At 48.1% G+C, this 16,028-nt stretch overlaps 1 protein-coding gene across 4 annotated transcripts in view; it reads left to right on the top strand.

The window, feature by feature from the left end:
- Window positions 1-16,028, top strand: part of EXOSC5 (exosome component 5) — a 31,070-nt gene continuing 15,042 nt past the window's right edge. For 2 of the 4 annotated variants that reach the window (XM_088672690.1, XM_088672689.1), the window contains exons 1-4: window positions 1-100; window positions 2,026-2,139; window positions 5,466-5,587; window positions 12,249-12,389. In XM_088672690.1, the coding sequence (XP_088528816.1) occupies window positions 40-100; window positions 2,026-2,139; window positions 5,466-5,587; window positions 12,249-12,389 (438 nt within the window). In that variant the 5' untranslated portion in view covers window positions 1-39. Of the gene's footprint in view, window positions 152-2,025; window positions 2,140-5,465; window positions 5,588-12,248; window positions 12,390-16,028 lie in introns of all 4 variants that reach the window. The other 2 variants (XM_035117869.3, XM_088672688.1) reach the window with 1 other exon arrangement.

The raw sequence follows: 16,028 nt of genomic DNA, 5'->3' as shown, positions 1-16,028 counted from the left end.
GAAGCATCAAGGGGGAAACCACGTGGGTGGATCGGCGCGATGGAGACCGAACAGAAGCGCTTCGATTCTGGCGATCTCCCTGCGCTGCGCCGGATCCTGTGTGAGCAGGGACTGCTGTCCCGTCCTGATGGCTCTGCTTCCTGGATGCAGGGTTAGGAGTGGCATCCTTTCCCCATCCCACCTTCCTGCTCCTCCATCTCAGGGTTATAGCCTCTTAACTAGCGCTATTGATACTCCGTAGGTGTGAGGTCCAGACGGGCGTTTCTTAGATCTCCCCTTCCAAGCTCCTGAGAGGCTTTTAAGGTTCTCTTTGGCTCAGGGTCTTTCTTCCCTCGATATCGCCCTGTTGCTCTTACTTCCAGTTTGGAACTCTGGAATGGGTGTCTTGTCTTTAGTCTCATATCTCCCAGGCTCCTTTCTTAGCCCGAGCACCAGATGCTTAATACCCTTTGCTTTCCTAACCCCCCCTCCAAAACAGAGCTTATAGATCGTAGAACTGCAAAGTTGAAAGGGGTCCCAAGGGTGAAATCTAGTCCAACCCCCTGCAATGCAGGAATATCAGCTAAAAACATCCATGACAGATGGCCACCCAACCTCTGCTCCAGTGAAATAGAATCCAGAACCTCCCAAGGGATCCATTCTGCTGAGCAACAACCCCTACTGTCAGAAAGTTTTTCCTGATACTGTATTTAGTCAGTATCGCCTTTAATGTAACTTGAATCCATTGGTTCAGGTCCTGCCCTCCACAGCAGGAGAAAAGCTTGCTCCATACTCCATGCTGATTTAAATTGAGTGAGGGAACCCCTGCTCTCCCTGCAAGTTAACCTTGGTAGGTTATGGTTAAATTACAGAGTTTGCTACCCCATGGTTTGGTGGTAGACCACCAACTTGTATGGCTTAAAAAGGGAATTAGGCTCATTCAGGATGGATAGGGTACCGCTGGCTGCTTGGCATGTTGCCCTTGTGTTTCAAAGGCAGTGTGCCTCTATGCAACTTGCCAGGGATCACAAGCAGGAGAGGACTGTTGCTCCCATGTCTTGCTTGTGGGATTCCCATGGTGCCTGGTGGCTGGTGCCATTGAGACGGATAGGGTGGAAGGCAGAGAACCCAGCAGTATGCGCCAATGACAAGCACAGCCAACTAAAGCTAGTCCACAGCCAACTAAAGCTAGTCCACAGCCAACTAAAGCTAGGCCCCCGTCCACGTCCTTAACTGAGTTCTGTAATGGCAATGCCAAAATTAAGGGGGAGGATGAAGGGTCTTGAAACCAAGTCTTGTGAGGAATGGTTGAGGGAGATGGGTATGTTTAGCCTGGAAAAGAGGAGATTGAGAGGAGATAGGATAGCCATTTTCAAATATCTGAAGGCCTGTCACATGGAAGATGGAGCAAGCTTGCTTTCTCCTGCTCTGGATGGTAGGACCCAAACCAAATGGATTCAAGTTACAAGAAAGGAGATTCTGATTAAAAGTCATGAAGAACTTTCTGGCAGTAAGAGCAGTTTGACAGTGGAACAGACTCCCTAAGGAGGTGGTGGACTCTCCTTTCTTGGAGAAATTTAAGCAGAGGTTGGATCTGTCATGGGTGCTTACTAGTTGAGATTCCTGCACTGCAGGGGGTTGGGCTAGATGACCCTCGGGGGACCCTTCTGTGAAACTGGGAGGCAGTGCTGCGCCCAGAACTGCTTGTAAATAAGAAAGCAGGCTGGAGGGGGCTGGGTAAGGGCAGACTGCAGTTGCTGGGACAGGGGCCCATTTGCCTTAATGAACCACCTTGTGCTGGAAAAAATTAAACAGAATGGAAAAGGCAACTTGTTTGGTTTAGAAAAAAAGCTGTGTCTGCTTCTTCTCCCTCCCCTCAGGGCAGCTAGATAGTTAAAGTTCCTCAGACTTCCTTCTTCTCTCCTCCCATCAAGAGTAAGTGGGTCTGTCCGCTGCTTCTATGGTTGCAGTTGGGGAGGGGGAGGGGGAGGGGGGAGCACCAAATTAGGCCAAATTGTTCATGCCCCCCTCCCGTTTTTTTTCCAGGGGACACTTCAGTACTAGTTGGAGTGTATGGGCCTACTGAAGTCAAGGTCAGCAAAGAAATCTATGATAAAGCTACCCTGGAAGTGCTTCTGAGGCCCAAAGTGGGTCTACCAGGTGAGAGGTATTGCAAACTGACTCATATATCCAGGGCCGTCTCAACCATGTCAGGCGCCCTGGCGCCGTGCTGCAGAGATCGCTCCGGCACCCCCGTTCCGCCCCGTTTCTTGTCTTAGCTGGTGGGCGGGCGCAAGGCGCAGCATGGCTTCCACACGGCTCTGTCGTGCGGCGCCCCCCTGCCGGGCCGGCGCCCTGCGCCACCCAGCTTAGCCCTAGAGCCGGCCCTGCATATATCCCCTTTGGGGGGTTGCTTTGACCCAGGTGCTTGCCGCTAGAATTTGTATAGGGGACAAAGTTGGGGCATGCAGGCCTACTCGCTAATGTTGGTGTTTGTTTTAAATGAATAGGTGTAGCATTCTAAATCTGTATTTGCATGCTGCAATTTGGGAATTTCTTCCTTGGAGGGAGTTAAAAAGACAAGAGGAGGGGTCAAGTGAAAGCATTTGTGTGGGGCACAGCGCTTTGTGGGCTCGCTATCTTTGACAGGCAGGCTAGTTGTTCCCTTGCACTAATTGCATGTTCAACGAGGGTGTGAAGAGACCTCCCATGTTATACCAGCTCCATGCTAGGGGAGGTCCTCAGCAAAATCTATTGAGGTGCTGCATGTTTGTATATTGGTAAGCATGCTGAACTAATTCATTTGTTACAGGTAGGTAGCTGTGTTGGTCGGACGCAGTCAAAATAAAAATAAAAAATCCTTCCAGTAGCACCTTAGAGACCAACCAAGTTTGTCATAGGTATGAGCTTTCGTGTGCATGCACACTTCTTCAGATACTGGAAGGATTTTTTATTTTTATTTTAATTCATTTGTGAAATGCATAGCTGGTGGGGTTTGTGGCCAGCAGACGGAGCTACTTTGCACAGGCCTATGATGCCCCACGCCCACCTAAATAGTGTAACCCAGGGGTCAGCAAATGTTTTCAGCAGGGGGCCGGTCCACTGTCCCTCAGACCTTGTGGGGGGCCGGACTATATTTTGAAATAAAAATATGAACGAATTCCCCTGCCCCACAAATAACCCAGAGATGCATTTTAAATAAAAGCACACATTCTACTCATGTAAAAACACCAGGCAGGCCCCACAAATAACCCAGAGATGCATTTTAAATAAATAAAAACACATTCTACTCATGTAAAAACACGCTGATTCCCGGACTGTCTGCGGGCCGGATTGAGAAGGTGATTGGGCCAGATCCAGCCTCCAGGCCTTGGTTTACCTACCCATGGTGTACCCATCCTGGATCTGAGGACAAAAGTGGGATAGGAATTCAATTAATCACTTGTTCATGGATTGGCACTGGGAACCAGTGTCCAAAGGGGTGGACACAACCAATTACTTGCAGTGTCTGTGTGCAAGGTACAGTTAGTTGTATTTCTAACCCAGTAAGACAGTCATAGGTGCTTGGTTTCCCAGCTCTGCTGCTGAGATCCTTTAACAGAAGATGAAAGTGTTTGCCTTCTGTATTCAGCCAGCTACAGAGAGCCTTGCGGGTCATACACTACCTCCTCCCCTCTCCTCTGGTGTGGCTGCAAGGAAGAGATTAGAAACTTCTGATTTCACTTGACCACAGTTTAGTGTATCAGCTAAACCCTAAACTGTGGTTAAATTTCCACTATGACTTGTTTACTAGCTTCATAACACCTGCTTTGAAGATGGCATGGTTCAAACCCAACTCATCATTAGCATTAATGGCAGCTTGTTGGTTCAGACCAGTGGTGGGTAATCAAAATGGAAGTGAAAGTTTTCTCTTTGTGGCCATGGCAGAAGGGTTGGGAAATGCTTGGGGGAATGACTTGTTCTTGTCACAATAAACTATGCCTTAGTGTGATGTCATTGAGTTAAAATTGCTCCCCATGTCCCCTGAGTGGGTTGCTCGATGTGTGTCACCTTTGTTAAATCTTTCCTTATATCCATTTCCAAAATGTCTCTGTATGGCAGTGTTAGCAAGTGAAAACTCGAAACTCATCCCTGTGTTGTTCTAATTTAAATTTAGCATGTGTGCTCACTATTCATCTCCTTCCACCCCCCCCCCCAGGAACTACCATAATCAAAAGGTGAGATGAGCTGTTATCTTCATAACCAACTGGGCCATCTGGTATCCTGCAGTGATACCATCTGGATATCTTGTTCCCTCCACAGGGAGCTCACAAAAGAAAATTGCTGGCATCAGAAAAAAAAGAATTTCTCCCTTCCTTTATTTCCACCCGCTGAGACTTTCAGTGCCTGTGAAACCTCCAGGGGGGCTGGCTTTGCTGTGAATAATTAAATTAAGAAACAAAAGAATTTGTTTCCCTTTCTGTGGAAACAGAAGAGCTTTTTAAAAAATTAAATCCTGCTGACCCTATTTGCAGACTTGACGGTATTAATGGTAATAGGTCCTGCGTACTTAAGGAGAGTAGCTTCTGATGTGCAAGATTTTGAGTTTCACAGAAATCTTTGTTGGGCATGAAGGGTTCTGTGGAACCCGAAAGCCTGTATAGGAACATAAGAAGCTACCTTATACAGAGTCACACCACTAGGTCCATCTAGCTCAGTGTTATCTACACACAGACTAGCATCTGCTCTCTCCAGGATTTCAGACAGACAGCCTCTCCCAGAAACTACCTGGAGATGCTGGGGATTGAACTGGGAACATTCTGCATGCAAAGCAGATACTCTCCCAATGAGCTGGGGTCCTCCTTCCCACGCTCCTGACTTTCCCTGAAACTATCCAATAAAAAAAATAGAATTTTATCTGTGTATGTATCTTCCCTTTGGGATCAAGACAGTAGGCACTAATAGAATTTGTGATGTGGGCGGCTGTTTCTTCAAGTGATCTGTGTCATACTGTACCAGTAGGACCTGGGATGTGTGTGTGGTGGAATTTCCTGGATTTAACCATTTCAGGTGACAGAATGCATGTCTGAAGGCATTCTGAATTATTATTATTACTTAAGGCTCCCTATTGCTCAGGGCCAATATAAACCTAAGGCACAGCAGAACATAATGCTTTGGATTCCTAGCCCCATGGATGCTGGAGAATTTTCTGGCTTCCCTAAAAAATGGCGCCCCTCATGGATAAATAGAACCTCCATATGCAGTGGCAGTCTGCCGCCGAGGCCACACAGCAAGGTAAAAGGCCGTCATTTTCCCTACCCTGCTTCTGCGTTGCCTAGAAACACCCAGCGAGCAGCTGTTAGGAAATTGGATGACTATTGGTCTGATCCGACGAGGCAGCCCCAGCGCTTGAGCCTCGCCAGTGTGACCTTTCAGAAGATGATTGCTTCAAGCCTCGTGTTTCGCTGTGGCTCACCTGCAGTGCTCTTTGCTTTCCTCCCGCCCAGGTGTCTATGAGAGAAGCCGAGAGCAGATGATCAAGAAGACATGCGAGGCAGTGGTCCTGGGCACCCTTCATCCCCGTTCCTCTATTACGGTTGTGCTTCAGGTAGTCACAGATGCTGGATCTGTATCCTTTCCGTGTATTCTTCTTCTTATTATTATTATTATTATTACCTGCCCTTCACCCTGAGGTAACAAGGACAGTGACAACAGCTAGATTGCTGGCTGGGATTCACTTGAGATCTCATGCAACCCCAGGTTTAAAACATCAGTACCAGTTGCCGGTTCATTTCTAGGCCCAGTTAAAGGTGCTCATATTAGTGTTTAAAGCTGTAAATGACTCAAGCTCCAAATACCTTAAAAGCCACCTGCTTCCCTCTTAGGTGATGAGATCGACAGAGAGGGCCCTTTTGATTGTTGGAGGGTGGCGCCCCCTAAGTTGTGGAACTCCAACCCCACAGAGGTGCCTCTGACACCTTCATTACAATACAGCTTTCAGTAAATGCTGAAGACCCACCTCTTAGCTCTGGCCTTTAACATGGAAGACGCATGTTTTCAGGACCCACCATATTTCTGTGATGGCAAGTTGCTTCCAACTGTTTTTAATGTTGTGTAATACTGTGCTGGATATTAATGTGTTGCAACTCCCTCTGAGGCCTTAGACAGGCGATATAATAATAGTAAATTACCCTAACAATAGTAATTTAAAATGCAACATTGAACACGGTTTGAAGCAACCTACAATTACCAAAATATGGTGGCTTCTAAAAATATGCAATTCAGGTGTCAGAGGCACCTTCAGCGTTTGACCAAAACAGAATAGCGAAGGTGCTGGATCCACTTTTGCTTTGCATCCTGTCTGTCTGTCTGTCTGTCTGTCTGTCTCTCTGACACACACACACACACCCTCTGCTCAGGCTCCCATCCAACGGTGATTAAAGATAGACTTCGTACTGGGGCACCTTGTCAGATTGTTCTAGCAGTTACGGAGGTAATGAGTGCAAATTGCTCTGAGCGATCAGGAAGTCTTTATTGCTAAAGCGTCTACAGATGGGCTCAGATGCTGGATTGTTTTTCAATCGGGGGGGGGGGGGGAGAGAGAAGCGGGCCAAGGTTTCCTTGAGCTTGCAATTACTCTTTCTGAGACTATTCCCTTACATGAGGGCTGGGGGACTTGTGGCCCTCCAAACATTGGATTACCAACTTCCTCCAGCCCTGCCGATAGTCAGAGGTGATGCCAACTGCACCACAATGTCATCGTTGACGGACTCCCCACCTTCTCCTTAGTTTTCTGTCTGTAAAATATGGGTTCCCCCAGGGCCTTTCCCTGCGCAAGACCTCCTCATTGGTTTTGAGAAAATGTCGTCTTCTGGTTACGTAGCATTCTGGCCAGCAAAAAGGGGGGTGAGGCTTAGGGCAGGATCCAGCCTCTGGCCTGCCTGAGGGGAAGGATTTTAAGGCAGTGGCAGGGACAGCGCTGGTTCTTTCAGCCACCCATACGTTGGACACCATGCCTTGAAGGGATTTGAAGCAGTATGCTAAGCGTGCTGAGAATTGCTAGGAGGCCTCCGTTCTCCCCTTTAAATGTACAGTGTGAATGTGGCCTTCCTCAGCTTCTTACTAGCGGTTTAAGCCCTGTGCTCTTTCTTGGAAGCATTTTTCCTCTTGTGGAGGAACCTAGCTTCTTCCCCGCTGTCCGAAAGCCCTTCACCAGATGTCCAACAACATCTGGAGGGCGGCAGGTTGGCAAAGGCAGTTTGCAAGGGTTCACGTCGGTGAGGGAAATAACAGTAACATGCATGTTAAGGCCAGCAGGTGGCAGCAGCACTTCAAAAAAAATATGAATGTATTATTGAAACACGGCTGTTTTAGGCTATGCAGCTCAGTCCTTCGGAAGCTCATTTCTCTGCGAAGGACAGGTGTGGGCCAATTAACAATTCTGGGGCCAAAGGTTCCTTAGCATCCACAGATTCCTCCCCATTGACCTACAGCCATACTCATGCAAAATTCTGTAATGTCAACATCCTGGTCAGCAACTAATTTTGCAAGCATCCAACTTGAAAGCGGGTTGGTGGTGGCAGATGGAGCGCCTTCTTTCTCCCAACCTGCTGTATCCGAGGAAAAAAGAGATGATTTAGGAGGGGGTGGGAATCCTTCTCTTCCTTGGAAGCCCTTTTTGAAAATGGGTGGGGTGGGGTGGGGGTTGTGGAGAGCTGTTCAGCTTGCTTGCATGCTCCCCTCCACCCGTCGCATCCATCTACCCATTTTATGGATGGATTGGAGGAAGACTGAGAATAAATAACGAGGAGGACGGTGGTCAGATCTAGCCTAGGATTGCTGGTTGCTGATCCCTATCACAGAAGATGGTATTTTATGTGAGCAAAAGTAAATAAATATTATGCTGTTGCATATTCTACCGTATAATTACAAGTAATCTTTTCCCCAGCTCAGTTTAAACAAAAATCTATAGGTCATACGTCTCAGATGCCATTAACTTAAGTGGAGTCTCTGGTCGAGGTGGTTCCACTTGCTAATCTGCTTCTGGCATAATCAGGATGGTGAATGTGGACAAAACCTGCCATTAAGCAGACAATGGAAGTCATAGGGGCCAGGCAGAAGCAGGTTAAGGAAGGAAGGGCTTCTCTGTGGCACATTAAATGGGTTGTCTTTGCTGGATGCATCTGCCAACCGGGTTTGTGGCTGCCACTGGTGTTCAGCCTAATAGCATTCCAGCCAACCCAGAGCCATTAATAAAAGCTTGAGGGAGGGAGAGAAATATTAGCTTCTGCCAGGTGTTCTGCGGAAAGGAGAAATGGGGCTGTTTTCTGGCTGATCGCAGCAATTTTTCTTGGGATGCAGGCATTTTGAATTAGGGAGCGAGTGTGGACTTTGGCCAAATGCAGGAACAACGTTGTATTCCCCCCTCCCCCAGTCCAAAAATAAAAATAAAAATCCCTGTGGCATATATAACAGCATTTGCTTCAACACCTTTTCCTGATACTCCTGCCTCTCATCAGCAGAGCGCTTAATCTTCTTATACAGCTCAAACTTAGCCCACATTAAAAATCTTGGGTTTTAATTTTCGCAAAATCTTGTGACATCAATAGGATGCCGTTTCCTTACATAGTTACATTTTAAAAACCACATCCAGAGGTCCAGAAAGTTCTGTTGGAAGTAGGTTAGGGAGGGAGTTGCTGTGATTTGGGCGCCTGTTCTCCCCCCACTCAAGTTTCATAATTTATATCCTGCCTTGAGAACCAGGAAGTCATCCCAGCTGTGCAGATAAGTAATCCTGATCAGCAAACCTATCTGGCTGCTTGCTGCTGTGTCAGATAGTTGAGGGATATTTAGGATTCAGTCAGGATTATCAGCTGCATCCCAGATATCAGTGTCCCAGGGCAGCTAGGCCACGGGGTCGTAATTGGCAGAGCGGAGATTTCCACCCGTTTCCAAAGTGGCACAGTTTATCTGTTTGTTTCTTCCGGTGACAAATGACAGCACTGCCATTTCTGACGGAGCCTCAAATGTGGCGCGGGAGAGATTAACTCCGGGTGCCGCGGTGTTTTATCAAATCTGAATATACAGTGGCTTGGAGGGAATTAATGCAGTTTCGTTTTGAGAGTGATGCGCTCTTTCATTTCGCCTGCGCCGAGGTTTCCTGTCTGGTTTCATGGCCCCTCCAGCGTGGGGTGGGGACGGGGACAAAGAACCTTCTTTGCTGCAAAATCAACCAGGGTTCATTCATTAAGATTCCCGACTGACTCTGTACTCAAACATTCAGGATGGAGGCTGATTTCCTCATCTCTTCAGCTGTGAGAAATTCCCTGAGGCAGGAGGAGAGCCCTGGAAAGCAGGACTTGTGAGGAAGGCTGACTTGCTCCAGGCCACCCTATGGCGAAGATGGAAGTAGAGCAAAGCGCAGAAGTGTCTGATGCTCAGTCCTTGGGGTTGCAGTAACTCTGTAGGGTATCTCTGAGGTCTCCAGTGTCTTGCCAGAAACTGCTTGCCAGTTAACCCTCTTGTAAACGTCCTGCCACTGTTACGGAGCTGTTTCACACCTGAGTGCTAAATGAGACCGCTTGTGGGTGCAGCTTGGGAGGTGGGTCTCCTGGCACCCAGGAAGGCTGCAGCACATGGTAGTGCCCTCCCAGAGCCATGCATAGAGCATCCTTCCCCTGGAGTCCAAGCTCACCTCCTACCTGTTCTGTTTACCTACCGGGGAACAGGGATCTTTCTAGCAGGCTTGCTGACCCTCTCCCTCTTTCACATTCGCTGCTGTTGTTCCTACGCCCCTCGGAAAGAACAGGACGCTAGACCAGATGAGCCTTTGGTATGATCCTGCAGGGCAGTTATTGATTTCCTAGGCCTTCTCTTGTGGTGCTACCAGTGCCCCAGCTTGATATCCGATTTCCATATGTGTGTGTATTAAAAGTCCTCCCTGCCCTGGCGGCTAGTTCTTAGCCATGGCAGCTAAATGAACCCTCCATGTTCAGAGACAGTTTACCTCCACATACCAGATGCTGAGAATAAACCACAGGGAAAAGCCTGTGGTGCCCTGCTTGCGGGATTTCCCAGGGGGGCATTTGGTTGGGAACTCAGGTGGCTAGTCTGTGGTCCTCTGGATGCCCTTGGACTCCAATTCCCATCATCCCTGGCAAATGGTTTAGGGATAATGGGAGCCCGGCCACCTCAAGGACCGCCTCTCCCCATATAAACCGTTCTGGACTCTGCATTCATCATCCGAGGCCCTTCTCCATGTGCCTCCTCCACACAAGGGTGGCAGCACGAAAACGGGGCCTTTTCTGTGGTGACTCCCTGTTTGTGGGGTTCTCTCCCCAGGGAGGCTCGCCTGGTGCCTTCCTTACATATCTTTTGGTGCCAGGCGAAAACATTCCTCTTTAACCAGGCCTTTGGCTGATTGATATTCTATAGCCTTTTAAATGTGTGTTTTGTGGGAGGGGGTGTTTTGTTTTGTAGTTTTAACTGTTTACTTGTGTTTTTACATTGTATTGTGAACCACCCTGAAATTTTGAGGAAGTATATAAATCAAATAAATAAATAGATAAATAAATAAATACAGGATAGGTGACATCCCCCAGGGAGGCAGGTCAGGGAGTAGGTTGGTTTGCCCCATGGCTTAATGGGACAATTCTGTGGGCCTTGGGGGCTGTGTGGCCTGTGCTTGTGCCCTCCTTTTTACCCCCTCACACGGGCCTCGCAGCCCCCTCCTTTCTCCCCCCCCCCGAAGCTCCCAGATCCGGCCTCTAATTAGTCTCTTTCCTCCCAAGGCTTTTGCCATCTCAGTTAGTCAGCGCCGGATAACGAGCTGCCAGCCCTCGTTTCCATCTGCCACTGAGCATCCCGCCGATGCCGGCTGATTAACCTGGAAATGCAGGATGCCAGGAGTGAGAGATGCTTTGGACTTTCCCCATGGCTCAGCCATTTAAAAAAAAAAGCAAACACACACACACAAAAACACTGTTCGTTGTGACCTTACAGGGAGGATAATATTGCAGAAAGGTGTCTCCATCCTTTTGCAGCCTGGATTAAGCCATCATTTGGTTTCTAAGGGGAGGAGAAAACCAAAGGAGCTACCTCACCTGGGACAGGCTAAAAATGGGGTTGGGGAAGGCAGGTGGGAAAGAAGAAGCAGGAAACCGATGGAACCAGTTACTGGTACTTGGGCAGAATTAGTCTGGCACTAAGGAGATCATTAGGTCAGCATGAGGATTTCAGCCTGTGCAATGGAAAATTCCCCCCCCCTCTGAACCTGTCCTAAGGGTTCTCCCAACCCTTTGGAACAGATTTGGGGAGGGAGGAGGGGGAGGAAAGGCCTGTTGTGTCGATGGGGCACAGCAGTAAAATTCCTCCTGGTCTCTCTCTATCCTTTTCCGCAGCTGATAAGCCGAGTGCTGGAACTAGGTTGTGATCACAGGAGGAGAAGCAGGCATTTATGAAACCAAACGGGCCTTAGAGGTAATGAAATGTTTTCTACTGCCCGCAAGCACGCGTGTAATGCTGAAATGTGCACCTGAGACCCTGGTTACCCTGAAGCAAGGACAGAGGCGGTGGTAGGATGTGTTTTCGCTGCTCCCACCGTGCTTGACTGGGCTTGGAGAGTTGACATTTTCTGCATTCTTCCAAGTTGCTTCGCCTCCCTCCACCCCAACCTTGTTAGGTCCAGAAATAAGAAACTTGAATACAATCCATCATTGTGTTCGACTGGTTTATCTGCGCTTCTTCTCCATGCTGGTGGAATATCCCGTCTCAGGTTTCATAGAATTGTAGAGGTGGAAGGGTCCCCATGGGTCATCTAGTCCAACCCCCTGCAGTGCAGGAATCTCAACTAAAGCATCCGTAGCAGATGGCCATCCAACCTCTGCTTAAAAACCTCCAAGGAAAGAGAGCCCACAACTCCCGAGGGAGTACACTCCACTGTTCTTTGGATACACTCCTTGGTTTTTTGATAATTGGAGGTTGCTTTCCATGAGACCTGTGATCTTCTTCGATTTCTTAGCAGTGCCTTTCCCAGCCTTTTGCTCTCCAGATGTTTGCTGGCTAGGTTGGTGGGAGTGATAGTCCAGAACATCTGGAAGGCACCAGGCTGCAAAAGAAGGCTTTGGTTGGCCACTGTGAGAACAGGATGCTGGACTAGATGAGCCACTGGCCTGATCCAGCAGGCCCTTCTTATGTTCTTCTGTGTTGCGCTGTGTGCTGTTGCTGATGCAGGGTTGTTCCTGCCTCCTAAGGGACTTGTTTTTTCCTTAACAAAACCTCTTCCGCTGCAGCTGCTAGCAAGCTGCTTGAATGCCACCTGTGTGGGTCTGATGGACGCAGGGCTACCCATGAAGTCCTTGTTCTGTGGAGTGACGTGTGCTTTGGATGCAGATGGCAACATCACCCTGGACCCCACAGCGAAGCAGGAAAAGGTGGGTATCCTGATGTCTCTGCAAGGGGGTGGAATGCCTTTGCTCTTTCTGGTGGTAGGGCGTCCCAGAGATCAACGGTGCACTGATTTGAGGAGAGATGGGAGGAGGAAACATGCCTTTTTGTGCCCTGCAGCTTGAAATAAAGAGGGCGAAATTTGCTGGGCTTAGCCACCTTATCCTGGCAGGATTCATTTCAGTCTAGTAAAAAATGCTATCTGCATTTTGGCTCCTGCATTATTTGGGTAGAAGAGGAGATTTTTGATAGATGCATCTTTTCAAATGCCTGCATTGCTGCAGTGCAACAAGTCACCCATCTGAAAGTTCAGGGGAAGGATGTAGCTCAGTGGCAGAGCAGCTGCCTTGCAGGCAGGAGGTCCCAGGATCCAAGATAGGGCTGGGAGAGATTCCTGCCTGGAACTGGAGAGTTGCTGCCAGCTGGTGTAGACAATACTGAGCTGGATGGACTAATGGTCCGATTCAGTATAAGGCAGTTTTCTCTGCTCCTGAAAATTGGCCTGGATGGTAGGTGGGGACTGGATGCATGCGACTGATGCCTGGGCCAAAGCATCCCTGCAGGTGAGTGCTGCCTACTAAGGTGAAGGAGGACTGTGGACTCCCACAGGTGTGTGGTACTCCCACAGGTGTGTGTGGTACTTGCGGGCAGCTGGCTCTGGAGATCTAGCCATGTTCTGGAGATCTAGCCAAGCAGCTGGCACCCTTGCACCTCCCCTTTGGGGAAGACCCTTTCGAGACTTACCTGCGCATGTCATGGCATAAGATAGCCTACTGCTCTGGCTGGGGCTGATGGGAGCTGTAGTCCAAAACATCAGGGGAGAGGGAACCCAGTTGGGGAGAGACAGAAAAACAGAGCACCTGCGTTTCTTTGTAGTAGTAGTAGTAATAATTTATTTGTATCCCGCCCTCCCCGGCCGAGGCCGGGCTCAGAGCGGCTAGCATCATAAAAACAACACAATATGCATAAAAACAGACATCAGTTAATTAAAATACATCTTAAAATTGATTCAGACAAGTTAAAATCTGGGCAGGTGGGAATTATCAGGTTGAAATTGGGAGTGGTTGTAGAAAGGGGGAATGCAACAGCCATGAGAGCCAGACGTTTTGAGTTCTGGTTTCCCCACCATTGGCAGGGAGATGAGGTTGGCCGTGAAGTCTCTAACCCTGGGACCTCTGGCGAGAGGTCCTAGGTGTTGGGGATCTCCGGCTTTTGGCTCTGCTCCAATTCACCCAGGTTGCCTTCACTCGCCACTTGCCATCCAGCAGGCGCACAGTTGGCCTGGTGCCATGTGCCACAGAAGGGATGCTGACCTATCATTCGCTCCTTTATCTGCTCGGGTGGGTAATTGCTTATGGTGACCTGGCAGGTCAATAGCTCTCTGTCTCTCTCTCTCTCTCTCCCTGTCCCCTGCCGCCTGGCCCTCACTGCCTTTCCTAATGGCTTTGCTCGTTTTTATCGGCCAGCAGATTCAATCCATCGCCAGCTGCCTTCTCTACCCAGGGCTCCCCTTAATCAACTGCAGTTTGGCTGTGCCTGCTGCCTGCTCTCTCTTGAAAGCTTTCCCCAGAAAGATCGGGGTGGGCCCCCATTTCTTAACATAGCATGTAAGGTAGTTCTGGGCATTGCCAGCCCAAAGATGGCCTGTTTGGCTTGGAGACGGTTAACAGGAGGGAGGGGGCATGCAGATCCAAGTACTGTAGCATTCTCTGCCTAGATGAATCATGCAAGGCATTTTTAAAAAAACCCAAAACGCACCTTCCAGTTTTCTGCTGTATAACCAAAGGACATTTTTTCCATTTCTCATTCCAATAATGCCTTGGGGGAAATGCAGAAGGTGAAGCCAATTAGGTGCAAGAATAATTTAATGAATAATTCCCAGTGTGTTTCAAATATCTTTATCAGGGGAAATTTATTCCACATTTAAATAGATGCAAAGTTGCATCTCCTTCTAGAATTTCGTTTGCAGGGGGAAGAGTGTCTCCAGGCATAACTGATGACCAATCCAGTACTGTCTTGAAACACTGCTGTGTCTCACACAGTATCTGCAGAAAATTATATTTTTATATTCTGCAGTAATCCAGAACAGCGCCCTAACTTTATCCCTAGGCAAGCACTGAATGTTTGTTCTTTTTAAGGGGGAAAAATCCCATCCTCTCTCTGTCACCCCAATTCTGAGGACAACCAGATAGTTAACTGACCCAGATTATGCTTTGTTATTTTCTTCACTTCTCCACCATTATATATCTGTAAATTGACTAGCGCTAAAAGTTGGTTACAGATTATAAGCAGTCACAAAAACAATTCACATAAGTAAATCAATTCAGCAGTAGAAACGAAGCTGATTTTAATTGCCGAACATTTAAACACCAGCAGGAAAACAGCAAAACTTAAATAGGCCAGGTCTGATTTAATCAGCCAGATTCAGACAGCAGGACATTGAACAGAAAGCTCAAGAGAATAAAATAGTCTTCCTAGTTGCCTTAACAGTAACAGCTAAGTCACCAAGTGGACATTTTTGGGAAGAATGTTGTACAGTCACAGTTGCTACCACAGAAAATGCTGTATCTCGAAAATGGCTTGAGATTGAGAGGTAGAAAATTAAAGATTTAAAAGTCATATATTCAGTTGCCCATCACACATCTCAAGTCTAGAGAAGCACATTTGATGCTGATCCAATCAGGTGGGGAATTTTCATACACTTGAAGGGCCAAGGGAGAGGAGAAAGCAAAGACCAGGTAATACACCTTTTTTGAAAGCCTTGTACAGCTTTCTACAACTTTTATGACAGGTCTGTGCTTGTCCCAGGAGCTTATGTTGGTCTGTCCCCACCCTCAGGAATACTCTTAAGTAATGGAGTAATTGGGCCAGTTGCCAACGGAGAATGAGCTGTATTTCAGCTAGCGAATCTTGGAGACTAGACTTTTGCAATCACACACAGGGGTGGTTGTTGTAGGTAAGAAAATAACTAAGTTGTTTATGGTACAAATACATAACTTGGATAGAAAAGTTCCTAGTTCTAGTCTACAGGGCTGTCTTAAATACTGGTATATCTGGCGCCATGGTGCAAAGATCCTTCCGGTAGCGCCCCCCCATTTCCCAGAGTTGGCAACCTTTTTACGGCGCTGCCGGCAGCTTTGTGGGGCTGGAGGAGGCAGGCAGCGGCTGGAGGGTGGCTCTTCCGGCGGGGAAGAGGCGGAGGCTCCGGGCGCAGTGCTGCTTCAGCGAGGTGGGCGAGGGTGGTGAGCTGATGCCGGGAGGCGCCACATCCAGTGTCCGCCTCTTCCAACTAAGTTTGTTCTGGTATAAACTTTCGTGTGCATGCACACTTCTTCAGATACACTGAAAGAGAAGTCACCAGACCCTTATATATAGTGGGAGGGTGGGGTGGGGTATTTCTCAGAAGGGTAGTAGGAGATGGGTGAATGGCTCAATGGGTATGGTAAACCTGTTAACGATTGCAGTTAGTCCTACAGAAAAAGCAAGGGATAGTATGCAGATGACCAAAAATAGCTTTAGCATGTGTAATGAGAAAAGAATCCAATATCTCTATTCCAGCGGTGTCCAAACTTTTTTCAAAGAGGGCCAGATTTGATGAAGTGAAGGGCCATGAGGGCTGATCAAAG

This window comes from Zootoca vivipara, chromosome 6 (genome assembly GCF_965207765.1).
Source record: "Zootoca vivipara chromosome 6, rZooViv2.hap1.1, whole genome shotgun sequence".
NCBI lineage: Eukaryota > Metazoa > Chordata > Lepidosauria > Squamata > Lacertidae > Zootoca > Zootoca vivipara.
This window is presented reverse-complemented; position numbering and strand designations above follow the sequence as displayed.